At 37.2% G+C, this 15,307-nt stretch overlaps 1 protein-coding gene across 1 annotated transcript in view; it reads left to right on the top strand.

Annotated features, from left to right (window-relative positions):
* Window positions 1-15,300, top strand: part of LOC117343854 — a 37,121-nt gene extending 21,821 nt beyond the window's left edge. Inside the window, exons 3-15 of the mRNA XM_033906392.1 lie at window positions 2,573-3,469; window positions 4,081-4,940; window positions 5,363-5,551; window positions 7,532-7,878; window positions 8,393-8,479; window positions 8,988-9,143; window positions 9,493-10,671; window positions 10,932-11,069; window positions 11,501-11,630; window positions 12,252-12,395; window positions 12,613-12,869; window positions 13,290-13,440; window positions 14,067-15,300. Of these exons, the coding sequence (XP_033762283.1) occupies window positions 3,036-3,469; window positions 4,081-4,940; window positions 5,363-5,551; window positions 7,532-7,878; window positions 8,393-8,479; window positions 8,988-9,143; window positions 9,493-10,671; window positions 10,932-11,069; window positions 11,501-11,630; window positions 12,252-12,395; window positions 12,613-12,869; window positions 13,290-13,440; window positions 14,067-15,274 (5,280 nt within the window). The 5' untranslated portion in view covers window positions 2,573-3,035 and the 3' untranslated portion in view covers window positions 15,275-15,300. The remainder of the gene's footprint in view (window positions 1-2,572; window positions 3,470-4,080; window positions 4,941-5,362; window positions 5,552-7,531; window positions 7,879-8,392; window positions 8,480-8,987; window positions 9,144-9,492; window positions 10,672-10,931; window positions 11,070-11,500; window positions 11,631-12,251; window positions 12,396-12,612; window positions 12,870-13,289; window positions 13,441-14,066) is intronic.
* The last annotated feature ends 7 nt before the right edge of the window (window positions 15,301-15,307 follow it).

Raw genomic sequence — 15,307 nt, 5'->3', positions numbered from 1 at the left:
CAAGGTGTCTTACAGTGGGAGGGGTGAGGATCCTTACAGTGGGAGTGGTAAGGGGTGTTACAGTGAGGGGGGTGAGGGGTGTTACAGTGGGAGGGGCGAGGGGTCTTACAGTGAGAGGGGCGAGGGGTCTTACATTGGGAGGGGCGAGGGGTCTTATGGTGGGAGGAAACTGAAGTACCTAGAGAAAACCAAAGTGTTCAGGCAGGTATTGATTAATGGTATGCCATATATACCTTAATTTTCAAAGAGGCTTGGTTTATAACTGTCCTCCAACAACCTATTAGGTATTTGCTATGAAGTTACAGTATATAAAATGTTCTTTTGTCTGAGGCTTGACATGCATCCCCCACAGAGGAAATTCCAAGACGTTGGCAAGTATATACATTCTGCAGGTTTTTCCATCTAATTAATGTCATGTATGAATAAAAAGTACATAGTACCGGATAGAGTACGGCGAAACTTATTCTTCTGTCCTCTTCTGAATGGCCTTATGTATGGGTCCTATATCACAGGGTCACACAAGTTTTAAAGGTTCACTTTAACAAAGACATTTCTCAAAGTGCATCAGTTATTTCAGCTGTCAGCTGTTTCTTATTCTGGGATAGGTAATTGTTAATCACTATACTTTAAGATTATAAGAATTTCTCAGGAAAGTCTGAAGGCTTTTCTTTTTTCTGGGAATTTGTATCTTTCTCAGAACCTGACTGAGTTTCATATATGTCCATATATGGTTAGACAGCCATATATGTATGTGTATATGTTTTTCTTTTCCTCACGGCCAGACAGCACACGTGCAGTCACAATCAATTTGAGTCTTGATTTCCTCAGGTTCTACAGTTGTATATTGAGTCATTTAGACCCCTTGTGTACTTGAATCTGGGAGTAGGCGTGATTGTTGTATTAGGTTAATTGACATAACTTGTTTCACAATTGTTGTAATTAAAAGTTAATATGTCTTGAGCCCGCAGTTTCTGAATTGTTCCAAACATAATTAACTAACACTATTTGGCAAATGCACTCAGGTAATTTATCAAATAAATTTAATTTGATTAATAAACTCAGATAGTTGAATTAAAGATTTCAGGATTAAGGCAGAACTCTTGAAGACATGATACATGTATATTTTTTTCTCTAAATTTATGGAGTAATTATAGTAATAATAGTAAAATAGTAATTACTTTTCACTGCATGATGTATGATGGTCTGGCATGAAGCCCTAGAACTTGGTTTACTTGATTTAATCTTTCTTATTGGCTCTTTACTGCATCTTCTGTCTTTAAACCTTCACTTCTATAAATCATTCCACATTGCTCAGAATTCTCCAAAAACTCAGGTCTCTTCAATTAAAAGCCCACCATCATTAGATGCTGGGCTTTTCAAATCACCCTGCATCTGTGGTCCTTCGTCTATCTGTTGTCTGTCCGTCCGTCCGTTACTCCATCCGTCCATAAACAATCCTATTTATCACTTTTTCTTTAAAAGTGCAGGAGGGATATTCCTCAAGCTTCATTTGTAGGTGGCCATCTTGGATTTTGAGATGTGAAGATTGCTATCGCTATTTCTTAAAAAGTACTTGAGGGATATTTCTTAAACTTCACATGTATGTTCCACTTGTTCATGTTATCAGATTATGAAGAAGAAAAAAGAAAGAATTGAAAAGTAAAGAGGAGATCAGTTTGACATAGAACCAATAAAGATTATTCAATTGCAGGTGCAAAGATCCCTCTGGGATCTCTTGTTTATATTGATAACAGATATCTTGGCCGTCATCCAAAGGTTTTATTTTTTTAATACAAATAATCGTGAGGGATTTTATTTTGTGATTCACTTGACTTGCATGTTAATGTAAAAATAGATCCTGTGCTAAATATATATAAGTGATTTACAGTAACTACATTGTAAAGGGCTCCTCACAGTGTCAACATGTCCCAACCAGACCAAATTTACAAAAGTTATTTTTAAGGAAATCTTTTAGTGTCAGTAACATACTCTGATATTTCTTCATCACATTCATAACATCCATGAAGTGAAGTGTACTTTAAAGTGGTCATGGGTAATTTTATATTAATCAGCTAGTTTATTTTTATCACGTCTAGTTGATTAATGGACAAATAAAAGAAAATACTGTAAATAAGGACTAGAGTAAAGTTGTGCCTGATAATTATATGTTTGATAATTAAGGCAGGCCTACACAGCTGTAAAATCGGGTTCTGTTATACACTTGTATTTGGAATTTCTCTTTACTAACTGACCTCTTACAATCTAAAAAAAAAAGTTGAAAATAAAGAAAAAATTTCCTATGATGAAAATGTCACCAGCTAGGTTAAAAATATTTTCATATCTCTATTTTGAAGATTTAAGCACTAGTTGCCCTCTGTGATTATTGATAAGGTAAATTGTTTGATACCAAATCTTTACTGTTTAACACCCTACATATAAAGTATCTGTATATATCCTCAGATTTACTGTTGAAAATATTCCCTTCATTTAACCTTGATGAGGTGTATGTATGTAAAGAACTGTTTGTGTGTGTACTTCGAGTGACCTTTTTTTCCTTCGTTTGTTTTTACAGAAGGTGTCCTCATGTGTGGAAACACTTATATGGAACAGTGACAAGGAAATAGATTTAGATATCCTCATACACAAAATCTGTAACACCAGCTAGACTTATTCATTTGACTTGCCTGCTAGCTGGGTCGGCCAGATTTTAGCCAGGGTGTAAAAAGGAAGTATTTGTGACTTTAAAACTCTATTCTGCTGCAGTGTGGACGGATGTTAAACCAGTGTACACACTTAAATGACTGACTTGTCTCCATTGACAAACAGGCTATCCCATTTCAGGAAGAAAAATGTAATTGGCCAAAATTGGATCATTATTGTTAGTGACAGATGAACTATCCAAAGACATGTCGGATTAAGAGGATTTTGAACCAGAAAATGTATTAATTATCTATCCAAAAGATCACCAAGGTCAAGGCGACTGTGCATTCATTCTTGTGCCAAGCAAAAATTGCCAGCTCGACCAAGAAAAAGAGATGGAGCATGCAATATTGAAATGTAGGATTGCTGCGAAGAATGAAACACGTGTAAGGTCTAGGAAAGAATCCGAAATGGATGAGTTTAAAAAAGATGGTGATCCGTCAAAGGTTATGGACATGATGAAGAAAATTCAGGAAAACAATTTCAAAGGAAAGTCAAAACGCAGCATTACCATCAAAGACAGAAAGTCTGATTTAAAAGATGTATGTAATGTTGAGGAAAAATCTGATGGAACAGAAAAGGAAACATCCGAAGAAAAGTCTTTGCCTGGAGAGAATGAGGAAATTATTCCAGAGCAAAATGATAGTTTTAGAAAGGACATGACTCATGACATTAAGAAATGGAAGAAAGGACGGCATGATCAAAAGAATGACTACAGAAAAAATTTGAGTGATGGAGCACAACAAACACCAGCATTTCAAGATAACAGGTATTTACTTTTCATAAGCTGTCAGAGATGTCAAAGAATATCTAACACTGGGGAAAGGGTCTGATTACAGATAAATATTTCTTGAATATGGTACTAAACTTTTACACTAGGGGAATTTGAGGGGGCTGATTTGAGGATAAATACAGTATACGTACTAAACTTTTACACTAGGGGAATTTGATGGGGCTGATTTGAGGATAAATACAGTATACGTACTAAACTTTTACACTAGGGTAGAGGGCTTATTTCAGTATAAATACAGTAGTTATATTATATATATATATAATCAAAATAGATTCTTTGAATTTTTTTCTAAAATTTGAAAAGGATACATATTTGTGGAGATTTTTAAATTGACCATTGTTTTGTCTGTCAGGCTCTATTTGTAATTGATCAATTTCTTTCACCAATTTATTCCATCCTCAAAATTAACAAAAGTTAAAACCCCTCAAAATAATTTGAAATTGTTACAGTGATTTCAGCTAAACTGTGGAATGAACATGTTGCTGTTTTCAAAATGCATGGGTAATAAATTAATATTCAGCTGAGAATACAATATGAGTTTGATATGTTTGTAATACACGATTATTGTGGCTTGTTTTAATTTTCAGATTTGCATCAACTGGTCGTTTCCATGGTGATGTCACGATGGAGGAGGAAGAAACTCCCGTCAAAGAACTGATGCATTTTCCCATGGAGAACGAACACGCATTTGAAAGCATGCAGTCAAATTGTTCCATGTTTTCCATGGACTTCAGGACAGAAAAGATTGAAGGAAATTGGAGAAAAGATGATGGTGACAAGGATGACAACAAAATGGAGAAAACGGATGAAGCAAAACCAGAGAAAAGTTTTGTTGACGATGTCGATTTGCTGTCCTCTGAAAGCTTAGGATGTGAGAGTCTTCTTGGAAAACAGTTGCATGTTGATAGTTTGAATGAAGAGGACCAAATCCCTCCTGTGGAATTTAACTCCGACAAAGACTGTACAGCGAACCTCCATTCTGCAGATTTTGATAACATATCTGAATTGTTAAAAGAAGATATAGACAGAGATGTTGATTCTAGTCTCAGCATGGACAAAAATGGCAAATTGACTCTGGACAAATTAGATAGTTTGTCTTCTGAATATTTGGAAGTAAATTTGGAAAAAGAATTTGAGCTGCTGAATGGCTGTCAGGATGGAAATAGACAGACAAACCTGCAATTTTCTGATTCAGATACTTTGCTTGAGAAAGAACAGTTTGTCGAGAAGGAGATGGATCTGAAACTGCAGGAAGAAACTGAAGTTTCTGGGGAAAATGTCTGCATAGAAGATGAAAGTAACATCACAGAGTATGAGCTTGAGGTTGACCTTGAGTCATTTTCACAGAAGAGTTCCAAACAGTTGAGTAAATGTGGACGAGATCTAAAAGATATTACAAACTCTCTCCTGATGATGACTGACAGAACTTCCCATCAGTGTACCAAAGGTAAGGAAATAAATAGCAAATGTTTTAAGTGTTAATTATACTAATGTACAGCTGATAATTTTTGTGAGAAAAACTTTTCGCTATTTTCATAAAAAACGAAACAATTAAATTTTAACGAATTGCAATTTCATGACCTGGCTATAACAGGATATCTAAATTGCTTGATTACTGCTCCTGGTGCCAAATAACAAAGTTTTACCCGTTTGTTTTTGTTGTTTGTGTCGTTTATACTGATCCCAGGGATTTAGTTATGTGTACACCCTACCTGTGGGAATCAAACATTCTGATTCGACTAATGAAGGTACCATATGGTGACAGTCTTAATAAGAGTTTATTTCGTGGTAAATATTTATCCGTGATGTGCTGGAAATGACAATTTAGAAATTTGAAATCATTCTAAAACTTGTACTGTATGATTGCAGGGTTGGACAGAGCTACTGCAGTTCCCTTATTGAAAGGGGACAGTCTTGACACACAGCTTTCAGACTTAGGAGAGCTGAAAGAAATGACATCCCAATGGCTGGTTACATTAAGTGATTTACTTATGGAGAAAGAACAACTGGACTTGGGTTTAGATACTTTGGCAGATCTGCAGTCCAAAGTTTCTCAAGGTGAGTTTGCAACTTCAATAACAATGTAATTCCATTCCCTTATACATGTTCATGTTCAATCGGGGAATTGAACCCCAGAAGACAAGTGCATTACCACTCTCCAACCGACCGGCATACAGTTGTGGTCGTGTCACTTGTCTTTACCCTAATAGCTCTGGATCTGAGGTGATGGACCTCCTGTATGTTGTTCAGTGAAGTAGTCACCAACTACTACAAGACCCTGCCCCAAAATGACCCTGGCTGTTCACGGGACAATTTGGTTTGGTTTATTTTGTTTAACGTCCAATTAACAGCTAAATTTAAGGACGGCCTCCCGTGCGTGCGACATGCATGCGCGTGGTGAGTGCGTATGTGTGTTTTGGGAGGCTGGGGTATGTTCATGTTAAGTCTCCTTGTGATAGGCCGGAACTTTTGCCGATTTATAGTGCTACCTCACTGAAGCATACTGCCGAAGACATCCAGCAGGACACCCCACCCCGTCACATTATACTGACAATGGGCGAACCAGTCGTCCCACTCTTTGTATGCTGAGCGCTAAGCAGGAGTAGCAACTACCATTTTTAAAGACTCTGGTATGTCTCGGCCAGGGGACAGAACCCAAAGCCTTCCTCACAGCGGCAAACGCCAAAAGTGAGGCAGTGTCTAGGGAGACGTTAGGAAGAAGAAAGTTCTTAAGAAAGAAGAGAAAAGATAAGATCCCAAATTTAGTCGCCTCTTACGATCATGCAATGGGGACAGCAACAACCTGCAGGGCAGTCACGGGACAATAAATCCGTGATAAATCCCAGGCACCCCTACCCCAAAGTGGATTTATCAATTGATGAATATCATCCTCAATGCATACTGAACAACTGTGACTGTTGAAGAAAGGAAGTATTTTTAAGACTGAATATTGATTGATTAATATGTCAACAAGGAAAACACAGTGTTCGAAAGTAAAGGTGGTCCGATGGCCCGAGGCCACAGAAAATCTGATCGGTCCATGTAAAAATTCATTGTGTTGGACCGATTGGCTATGCAATTTTTCAGTCTTGATATTAAATTTTCCTCATGACACATGATAACAAAATCTTTCCTTGTCTTTTGACTAATGATCCAGTAATAAATGAGCTCAAAATAAAAGTAAATCTTCCGAGAAAAGCGCGTCAGCAGGGTGTATTTGCTTCAAGCGTCTGAGTGATTTGACACCGAACGATGCAAGCGTTTGCATGACGCAGTTATTCAAAACAACATGGCGCACATGTTAAAGTATTATGAAGGTGCTAAACCAAATACGAAGCAAAAACATTCCTCTGCTTATTCCTCGGCGACACAGTTACATGCTAAACGAAAGGCATATGACGACAACACCAGAGAAAGGACTTTTCAACGCCACTGGCTTATTTGAAGAGACTGGTTATGTTACGAGGTCGAGGACAACGTGATGAAATGTAGGTACTGTTGTGAAAAGAAAAATAAGCATGGTACGGGAAACTCGCTGTCCCAGATATGGGTTGATGGCACAAATAACTTTAAATTAGATAGTGTCAAGGCCCATGAGAAAAGTATAAGCCATAAAGATGCCGAGAAGGCATTCTTAAACAAACGAGAGCCAAATAAGTCAGAGGGAGTCACAGCAATGAGACAGCTCAGCTTAGCTCAATTACAAAATCTGAGGAACAAGTTCAGAAATGCCCATGCGGTAGCAAAACAGGATTTTGAGCCAGGCTTTGACAATATGGGTGACACATTCACCAAAGTGTTAAAGGAAGCGACTGCGGTTGAGCTTGAGCACGAAACGGTCTAAGAAATAAAATTTAACGACTATCACTCTGCTACTAAAAAGCATGTTGTAAAAAATGGGTCTATGGAAAAATTACTTGGGCTATGGAAATTCAGTTTTCTGTAGACCTATTGTCTATGGAGAATTCAGAGTTACTTTCAGACACTGAAAACATACACAAGATATAAAAATGGCATTTTGTTGATACTGTCTTATAGGGCTTGAAGTGCAGTCTAGAGAAAGAAGGAATATGAAGAAGAAAGTGAAGCAGCTTAAAGTCCTGTGTCTGGAAATGTTGGATTCCAAAACATTGGATAAACCAGCCAATCGGATTATTCCACCTGGAATAACAACCAATAAGAAGTTTCTGCGCATGGTTGTAGCTATTGAGAAACTTCCTTGGACAAATGGAAGACAGTTGCACAGACATTGCTCTGTATTGCCCCCTAGTGGACACTGGACCTCACAAGGTGTTCGATACAAGGGAGATAACTTGAAAAAGCAACCAACCGATTCTGGAAGTGGTCGCCATGGAAATGGACACCAGGGTAATTGGGGTAATCAAGTGAGTGATCATTCTACCATGTCTAACTTAGTCACCTTCAGTTAGGATAACTTAGTCATATAGTCAGGAAACCTGTGTTTATTAGTCACCAACAGTTAGTTTGCTTGTGTCAGTAAGCTACGTTTTAGAAATCCTGATTTAGTCAGTCTGGCCCCTTCATTAATATTCCATACATTACAACTTAAGAATATTCCTTAGCTTAAAACTTTCTGTTAGAAAGCATTTCAGAATTTAAGAAAAAAGATTTGTTTGTTAAATCTAAATACTGCTTTACTATGGAAAGGTTTACGTTGAGTACGTTGAGGGATGCTGAAAACTCGGGCCTGCTTTTACATTGTATGGTCAGGTGTTGTGGGCATGCAGACATGATCTGTTTTGGTTATTTCAGTAAGTGATAGATAAAGCAAATCATTGGATGATTCTCAAACAAAAATAAGAAAGAATTGGTGCTTTATACTTTTTTGGACAATTAAACATTGTTCTTTTACACATTGAAATCTTGTTTCCAATTTAGAAATCTTCAAAAGATGGAAATGGAAACAAAGGAGGTGACAAAGAAAACACAAGGAACTTTGAAGATGAAAAAGACATTGATGAACAGGTAAATTGTTTTTGACAGTTTTAGCTCACCTGGCAATAAATTCTTAGATGTTTACGGTATTATTCATTTTCCGAAGTGTGGACTAGTTGGCAATCGTCTTCAGTCCTCTGAAAGACTCATCGTTACACTATTTGGCTAGTATTATTTTATTGTACACTACCATGGGCGGAGTGTCCTTAAATAAATTACCTTCACCTACAATAAAGGTCAAATGACAGGAATGTACTGAATTTCAGAAAGGTCCAACCCTGTGATAAACTGGTGGCATGTTATGAAAAAAATGGTTAATTGAATTAATATTTTTCTGATGTTTATATTAAGGTCATGTGTGATAAAGCTAAGTAGGTCAAAGTTCAATGTTCTTTTCACTTCTATTTTTTTTTTTTTTTTTTTTACTAAAATTTATTTAAGGATTTAGAAGTGAGACAAGAAATTATAAAATATATCAAGCTAGAAAATTCTTGAAATTTTTTAAAATGATATTGATCAATATATTTTTCACATAAAGGAACATCCTCCGGAAGAAAACAACAATGAGACGTCTAGTGCTGAGAGCCCGTCTGACACTATGGCTCCTCTACCCAACCACAAGTCTCGTAAAAAGGATGATTCTGAGGAAGAGAAGAAAATGAAAACTTTCAACATGCTAGCTGCATTGAAGGAGGTAAGGTGATAATTGTATTGGCTGATTTGTTTCAAGACTTAGAACGATTAAGACACTTTATATTCAAGGGTTACATTGATGAGTCAACTTTATATTATAAATTTAATTGATGAAGACAACATTACATTCAATTTTTTTTAGTTATTGTCCTGAATTTTTTTGTTCTCTGCATTGTAACATTAATTCTTTTGTGTGTTAAGTTGTCATATGTCCCAGGAAAAAAAACAAGAGATGTCCTAAAAATAAACCTCCGAGGTTAGAAAATCAACAAAGTGATCAATAAGATATCTCATTTAAAAGAATTTCGAAAAAAAGTTTTTTTAAATGAATTTTGTTTTTTTTCCCTTAGGACATACCACCTGATATTATGAAGGAAATAGGTAAATGTTTGGTGGCGTGCTTGAATTCACGAAAAATTGGAGGAAGTGATGTCATTTCAGATTGCAGCATCTGTGCTTTCCTATTTTCCCTCATCAGCCATTTTGGTAATTGCCCAAGTGACTACAACTCTTGTGACATGTGCCAGCGAGCATTCTGTTTGGTCTCCAAACATTTGCAGTTATGTATGGAATGTCAAATCACTGAAACAGAACCAATTTGTCCGTTACCAATCTGTCAAAAAATCAAGCACAAATTCAAGAAACACCCAGAGAAAATATCTCGGCGTGGCAAGGAACTTTGGCCAAAATTGAAGAAATATCTTGCTCGATTTTCTCGTGGCTCAGAGGATGTGGGTCTAGATATGCCAGTGGATGAGGGGGATGATTATTTCAGCTTGACAAGTATTCCTTTATCAAGTCTGAGTTCTCTTGGGAGTAGCACTGGGGGGTTGCCATTATCAAGACCGCCACGTACATCCAGAACCAGTGTCATATTCCAACCAAACTTAGAAAGTATTTCAGAAAACACGATAACTGGTCGACCAACTGGATCCCGATCAGAGCCACTTGCTAGAAGGACAGAAACAGGAGAAATCATTTATCAAAGACCAGGTATTCGTCAAAATCGTCCATCAAGGTTGTCTTTTACTGAGGAAAACAGATCTCCTTATTCAAATCAGTCAAAATCAGCTCCACTGGTTAAAAAAACTGAAGACGGTAAAACGGTTTTTGAACAAGATGTTGAGGCACTTCCAAAACCTTTGCGTCCAGATCGTAAAGTGTCCTTCAGCACTACGAAGTCAGAGGTTTTCTCTACAAGGTCTTTACCGTCACCGGAAGAAAAGCTTGAAAGTCTTGTTGAAAATGCTCAATATACGTCTCTTAATGCAGAGAAAGTTTACGGAGATGATCGAACAAGTAGTCTTCCTCTAAATTTTTTTCCTCCGGAAAATGCCGGCGACCAGTTGACATCGGTCCAGATGAGACCAATGGGATACCCGGGGATCGGAGAAGTTGTTTATGCACCTAAGGATCATTTGAGATATGTAGCACGGCATTGGAAGAAGGTTAAAGAGGATTACGGGAGAAACAAAACAGCTGAGAAGAAACATTTACGAGAGGAAGGGGTCGTTCTCACAGAAAATAAGGTATTCTTCTTGTTTGATTTATTTATATAAAATGTACTTTCAAGAAAACAATCTATTGACTATAAACTGTGTTGACTAGCACCTTGTTGAGAGGAAAGTCTATTGCCTCACAGTAGTGTCTCGTGATGGAGTAGTGCCCTCGCCACTCAACAAGGCCATACAAGGTTAACAACATCCCACTCCTCCGTGCAGTATTCAATATGTAACACAAAATTACAAAACACAATTACAAATTCATCAATTTCACTTTTTTCTATCAGGAGAAATTTTCCATTTTCCGGACACGATATCAGAAAAATTTTCAGTGGATCCGCCTGACACATTTAGGAACTGGAATGTCTGGCAAATGTCACCTGGCACAGGACTACAACACAGACTTTAAATTCTGTATCAAGAAGGTTAGTTTATTTTATATGTTACATATTAAATTTCATGTATTTATGTCGCAGGATATCCTATTATTATCATAAAAATCTCTTAATTCAGACCAATAAAAAATTGCAAAAATACTAACAAGTATACAAAAATGGGAAAATAGGAAAAAGCAGACAAAACTCTGATTCTCAGTCAAAAGTGAAAAAAAGAGTAAAATAATGATTCGGCTTATTCACATGGAGACCCTTGAAAATCAAGGATAATTAAGACCAGATGTTCCACAAGGTTAAGTGTCTTTTACTTCATCACTGTATATTACAATGTAGGAAATCTGTTGTAAAAGAAAAATGCAAGTGTGAAAAAATGCATTGAATTTACATTCAGAAGTATTATCAGCGAAACATTTTAAGTTTTAATTGAGTTTTCAAATTTTTGAATTTCCCTCTGTTTTCAGATACACATTCTCAAGTTTGAGGAACGTGAACTTGATATCTGGAGCGATCTTTCGCACCAAAATATTGTCCAACTTTATGGGGCAATCCGTCATGGACACAACATCTACATATTTGAGGAGTTTATTGATGGTAAGATTCTAGTCTACAGAGCACATACCTGGTACTCATTTGGCAGGCATTACTGTATTATTAAGATATTCAGTTTATACAGTGAAATCTGATATATTAGAATGCTAATCATCATAAAAAAAAACTTGCCTTCAGGTCAATAATCTCACCAATACTATACAGTATTAGCTCATCTGGTCCAAAGGACTGTTGAGCTTATTTTGTGGCAAAGTCCGTGTAGTCCATCAATTTTATAATACGAGTCATGAATCACTGAGGGGATTTGAACCAAACTTAGTGCAAAGCATCCTTGGTTGAAGAAGAACCAGTTTTGTATTAATGGTGGAAACAGGGAAAACAGGGAAAATAAGCACCAAATTGGTTAAAATCCTTCTTCTGTATGAAAGAAAGGATTCGGTCCATATTTGGTCTTAAGCATCCTTGGGTGAAGGGAAATCAGTTTTGTATAGACGATGGGTCTGGTCCCCTTGGGGCCTGAGGGACGGGGACCAATAGGGGAAATAGAAATTATTTTTGATACTTCATCTTATGTAGGAATGAAAGGAGTTTTGTCCATATTTGGTCTGAAGCTTTTGGGTAAAGGAGGACCAATTTTGTATAAATAGTTGGCTTTGTTTTCAGGAGGGTGTCTTACCGAAACTATCAATCTTCAGAAGGAGACAGGACATCGACTGAGTCACTGGACTGCATTGAACTATCTACAGCAGATCCTTCAGGTTCTGGTTTACCTGGAGAGAAGATCTATCATTCACGAGGACATCAAAGGTACTGTCATGATTTGTATTTGTACTTCTAATTAGATTTGATCTAAAACATCAGACATGTCTAAAGGTAACATTTCCAGTAGAAGGGAGGGCCAAATGAGACAAACTACCTCGAAAGATACATTGCAATTAGTTTTTAAGTTTCAATTTCTTTTTTAAATTCAGATTTATGTCAATTTTTCTATATATAAAAGTATATATTTGATCTTCACTTTCAGCCGACAACATACTCCTACGAAAGGACACTACACAAGTAGTCGTATCAGATTTTGGAGTAGCACGCCGCTTGGAACATGTCTTAAGAGAGGCCAGTCCTGTTGGAACTCCAACTAGCTTCAGTCCGGAAAAAGCCCAGGGTCAAGGTCATGGAGCAAGGTCAGATGTGTGGGCAGCAGTCTGCACCCTCATCCACATGTTGAGTGGTTGGCCCCCGTGGGTCAGGCGATATGAAGGCGTCGCTACTCTCAATTTCATCGTAAGTTGTTTTGTTAATTTGAGCAGTCATTGGACGATGGCTATGGTCCTTGATTGAAATATTGATAAAATACTGTATTTCTTTAAAAGGTACTCATATTTTACATGATTGATAACACATTTGCGAATTCCTTTCATTTTGTAGTAGGGCGATAGTGTATGTTAAATATTTCAATTGTCAGAAAAGACCTTTTATAGACCTCATTTTGTCAGACTCTTAATATAAAAAATATTTTTTCCTGCATTTTCTTCTAGAATAATCAGATTTTTTCAGCATTTTCAGCAGTAAAAAAAGATTCATTAGTAGTTCATACATCTAGGTTAAGTTAAAAAAAGCGTGTGTCTCTCTGCAAAAAAAAAAAAAATTAACAACCATGTGATAAAAAAGATAGGAAAATAATCATCAGTGTATGGCCGACAGATTGTGGAGCGAGAACCGCCTCTGAAAGACCTTCCTGCCAATGTAAGCCGAGATGTGTACAACTTAGTAGAGCATGCCTTGAAGAAAGATCCAAAGGTCCGTCCTTCGGCCAGCAAATTATTACAACACGAGGCCTTTAAGTTACTCACAGGTACTTTAATGAATATTATATTCTACATCATTTTGAAGAAACTCACCAGAATCTATACAGAATATTATGATAACGATAATGGGGAAATGCTATTTCTTTTATATGCAAGTGAATCCTTTCATATATGAACACATTTTTATGCATTCATGATCTTTTAAAATACATTGAAACCTGATTTACTGACCACTGACTTCAAAGAAATCCTGTTTCATCAGACCAATATCCAAAGAACAGCGATACGCTCCATTGACATTGCTGACAATGACTTAACTGACATGCTGTTGTATCCGGCACATTGACTCAGTCCCCTACAATGTCAGTAAAGTCAGGTTTCACTTTGTTAATTTATCTAGAACAGTTGGTGATCAGTTGCAAAACACCTTTGTCAATGTATAAAGATAATGGAGATCTAGATAGTTCATCAATTAGTGAAAAAAGAATTAGCATTCACTCAATCAAGAAATCTAATATTTATAAGAAAAATGTACAGTTATGAATTGAATATACACACACATTAACATTTACAGGGTTTCAGTTCAAATTTTTATTCAAATTAATTTTCTTAATGTGGAACTCTTTTGTTTTAGAGGTGCATTGGTACATAACAGGTTTTGTTTGTGTTGCAGGAACCCCAGAAACTTTTGTTTCAGTGCTGGAATCTCCCCTCAACACCAATATCAACATTTCTGATGATTTGGATAAAGCGCTCATCGAGAAGTTCAAAGATCAGTATCAGCCAAGCAATGTTTTGCCATGTGCTGGTACCATGACACCAAACTCGACTGAATCACCTCAAGGTTCCTGCATGGCTGGCAATGAAATTCTGACATCCGTCGGAAGGGTTACTCCATGTGATCCTCCAAATATTCTCCCTGAGGCAATGTTCCCAATTCTCCGAGATGTAACAGTCCTTGGAGTGATGGGACCTCCTTCTCCAGCCAAGTACATCGAGACAGATCCATTTGTATTTTTACGACGGTATGTTGATGATAGTGATGTATCTACAGAAAATTTCGAACAGAAATTTAAGAATCTTCTTGAGCACTATAAACCAGAGCCAGATAAAGAGTCAGATTCAGGCGAGGACGATATAGAGAAAACTCTCAGTGTTTTTGACAGAGGCTTTGTCAATATTCCTGATCTAGAGATGTTACTGGAAAATGCAATGCAAGATCACGGTACGCAAGGACGTGCATCTATTCCTGATGTGGTACACCAGATGCATGATGAAGCCTTAAGGCAAAATATGAAGGAAACATCAGGGGAGGTAATCAACAGGACCTCTGAACAACTACAAACCAGTTATGGATATCCTACAGAACAGGAAAGGGAAGAAATGGAGGGGACACAGTTCCAAGAGACAGATCCTAATGATATACCCAACTTTGGAACCCTTCTCGGTGAAAACCAGCCAAGTCACAACATCAACTCGAACTTGCCAACAGTTCTCTTCTCCCTGGAGGACATACCGACTATCACAGGTCAGGAATTGTCTTCTGGAGGAAATTCTCTAAAAGAAGGAAGTGAATCCAGTGAGGAACAAAGATTATGGGATTCCCGGAAAAGTTCCACAGAAAGAAGCCGCTTTTCTGAAGAAGAAGGAAGTTTAAAAGAAATTTTATCTTTTCCAAAGGACACTTCGCCTTCAGGGGTTCCTTACTGTCAAAATCCTCCACTAAATGTCATGCCAGATTTGGAAGCCTTGATGGCATCGATAGCTTTAATCCAAAATGAAAACTCTTCTATCCCTATGGATGATTTGTTTTGTTCTGGCGACGAAGAAACTCCAGAATCTCCAAATAAAGGCAAAGGTCAAAGTCAATGTTCATGGTAGCAATGAAAAAGTTGTTCCTAAGGTCCCTGCTGA

Source organism: Pecten maximus, chromosome 15 (assembly GCF_902652985.1).
Source record: "Pecten maximus chromosome 15, xPecMax1.1, whole genome shotgun sequence".
Taxonomy (NCBI): Eukaryota; Metazoa; Mollusca; class Bivalvia; order Pectinida; family Pectinidae; genus Pecten; species Pecten maximus.
The sequence above is the reverse complement of the archived record's forward strand: the minus strand, read 5'-3'. Positions and strand labels throughout refer to the sequence as shown.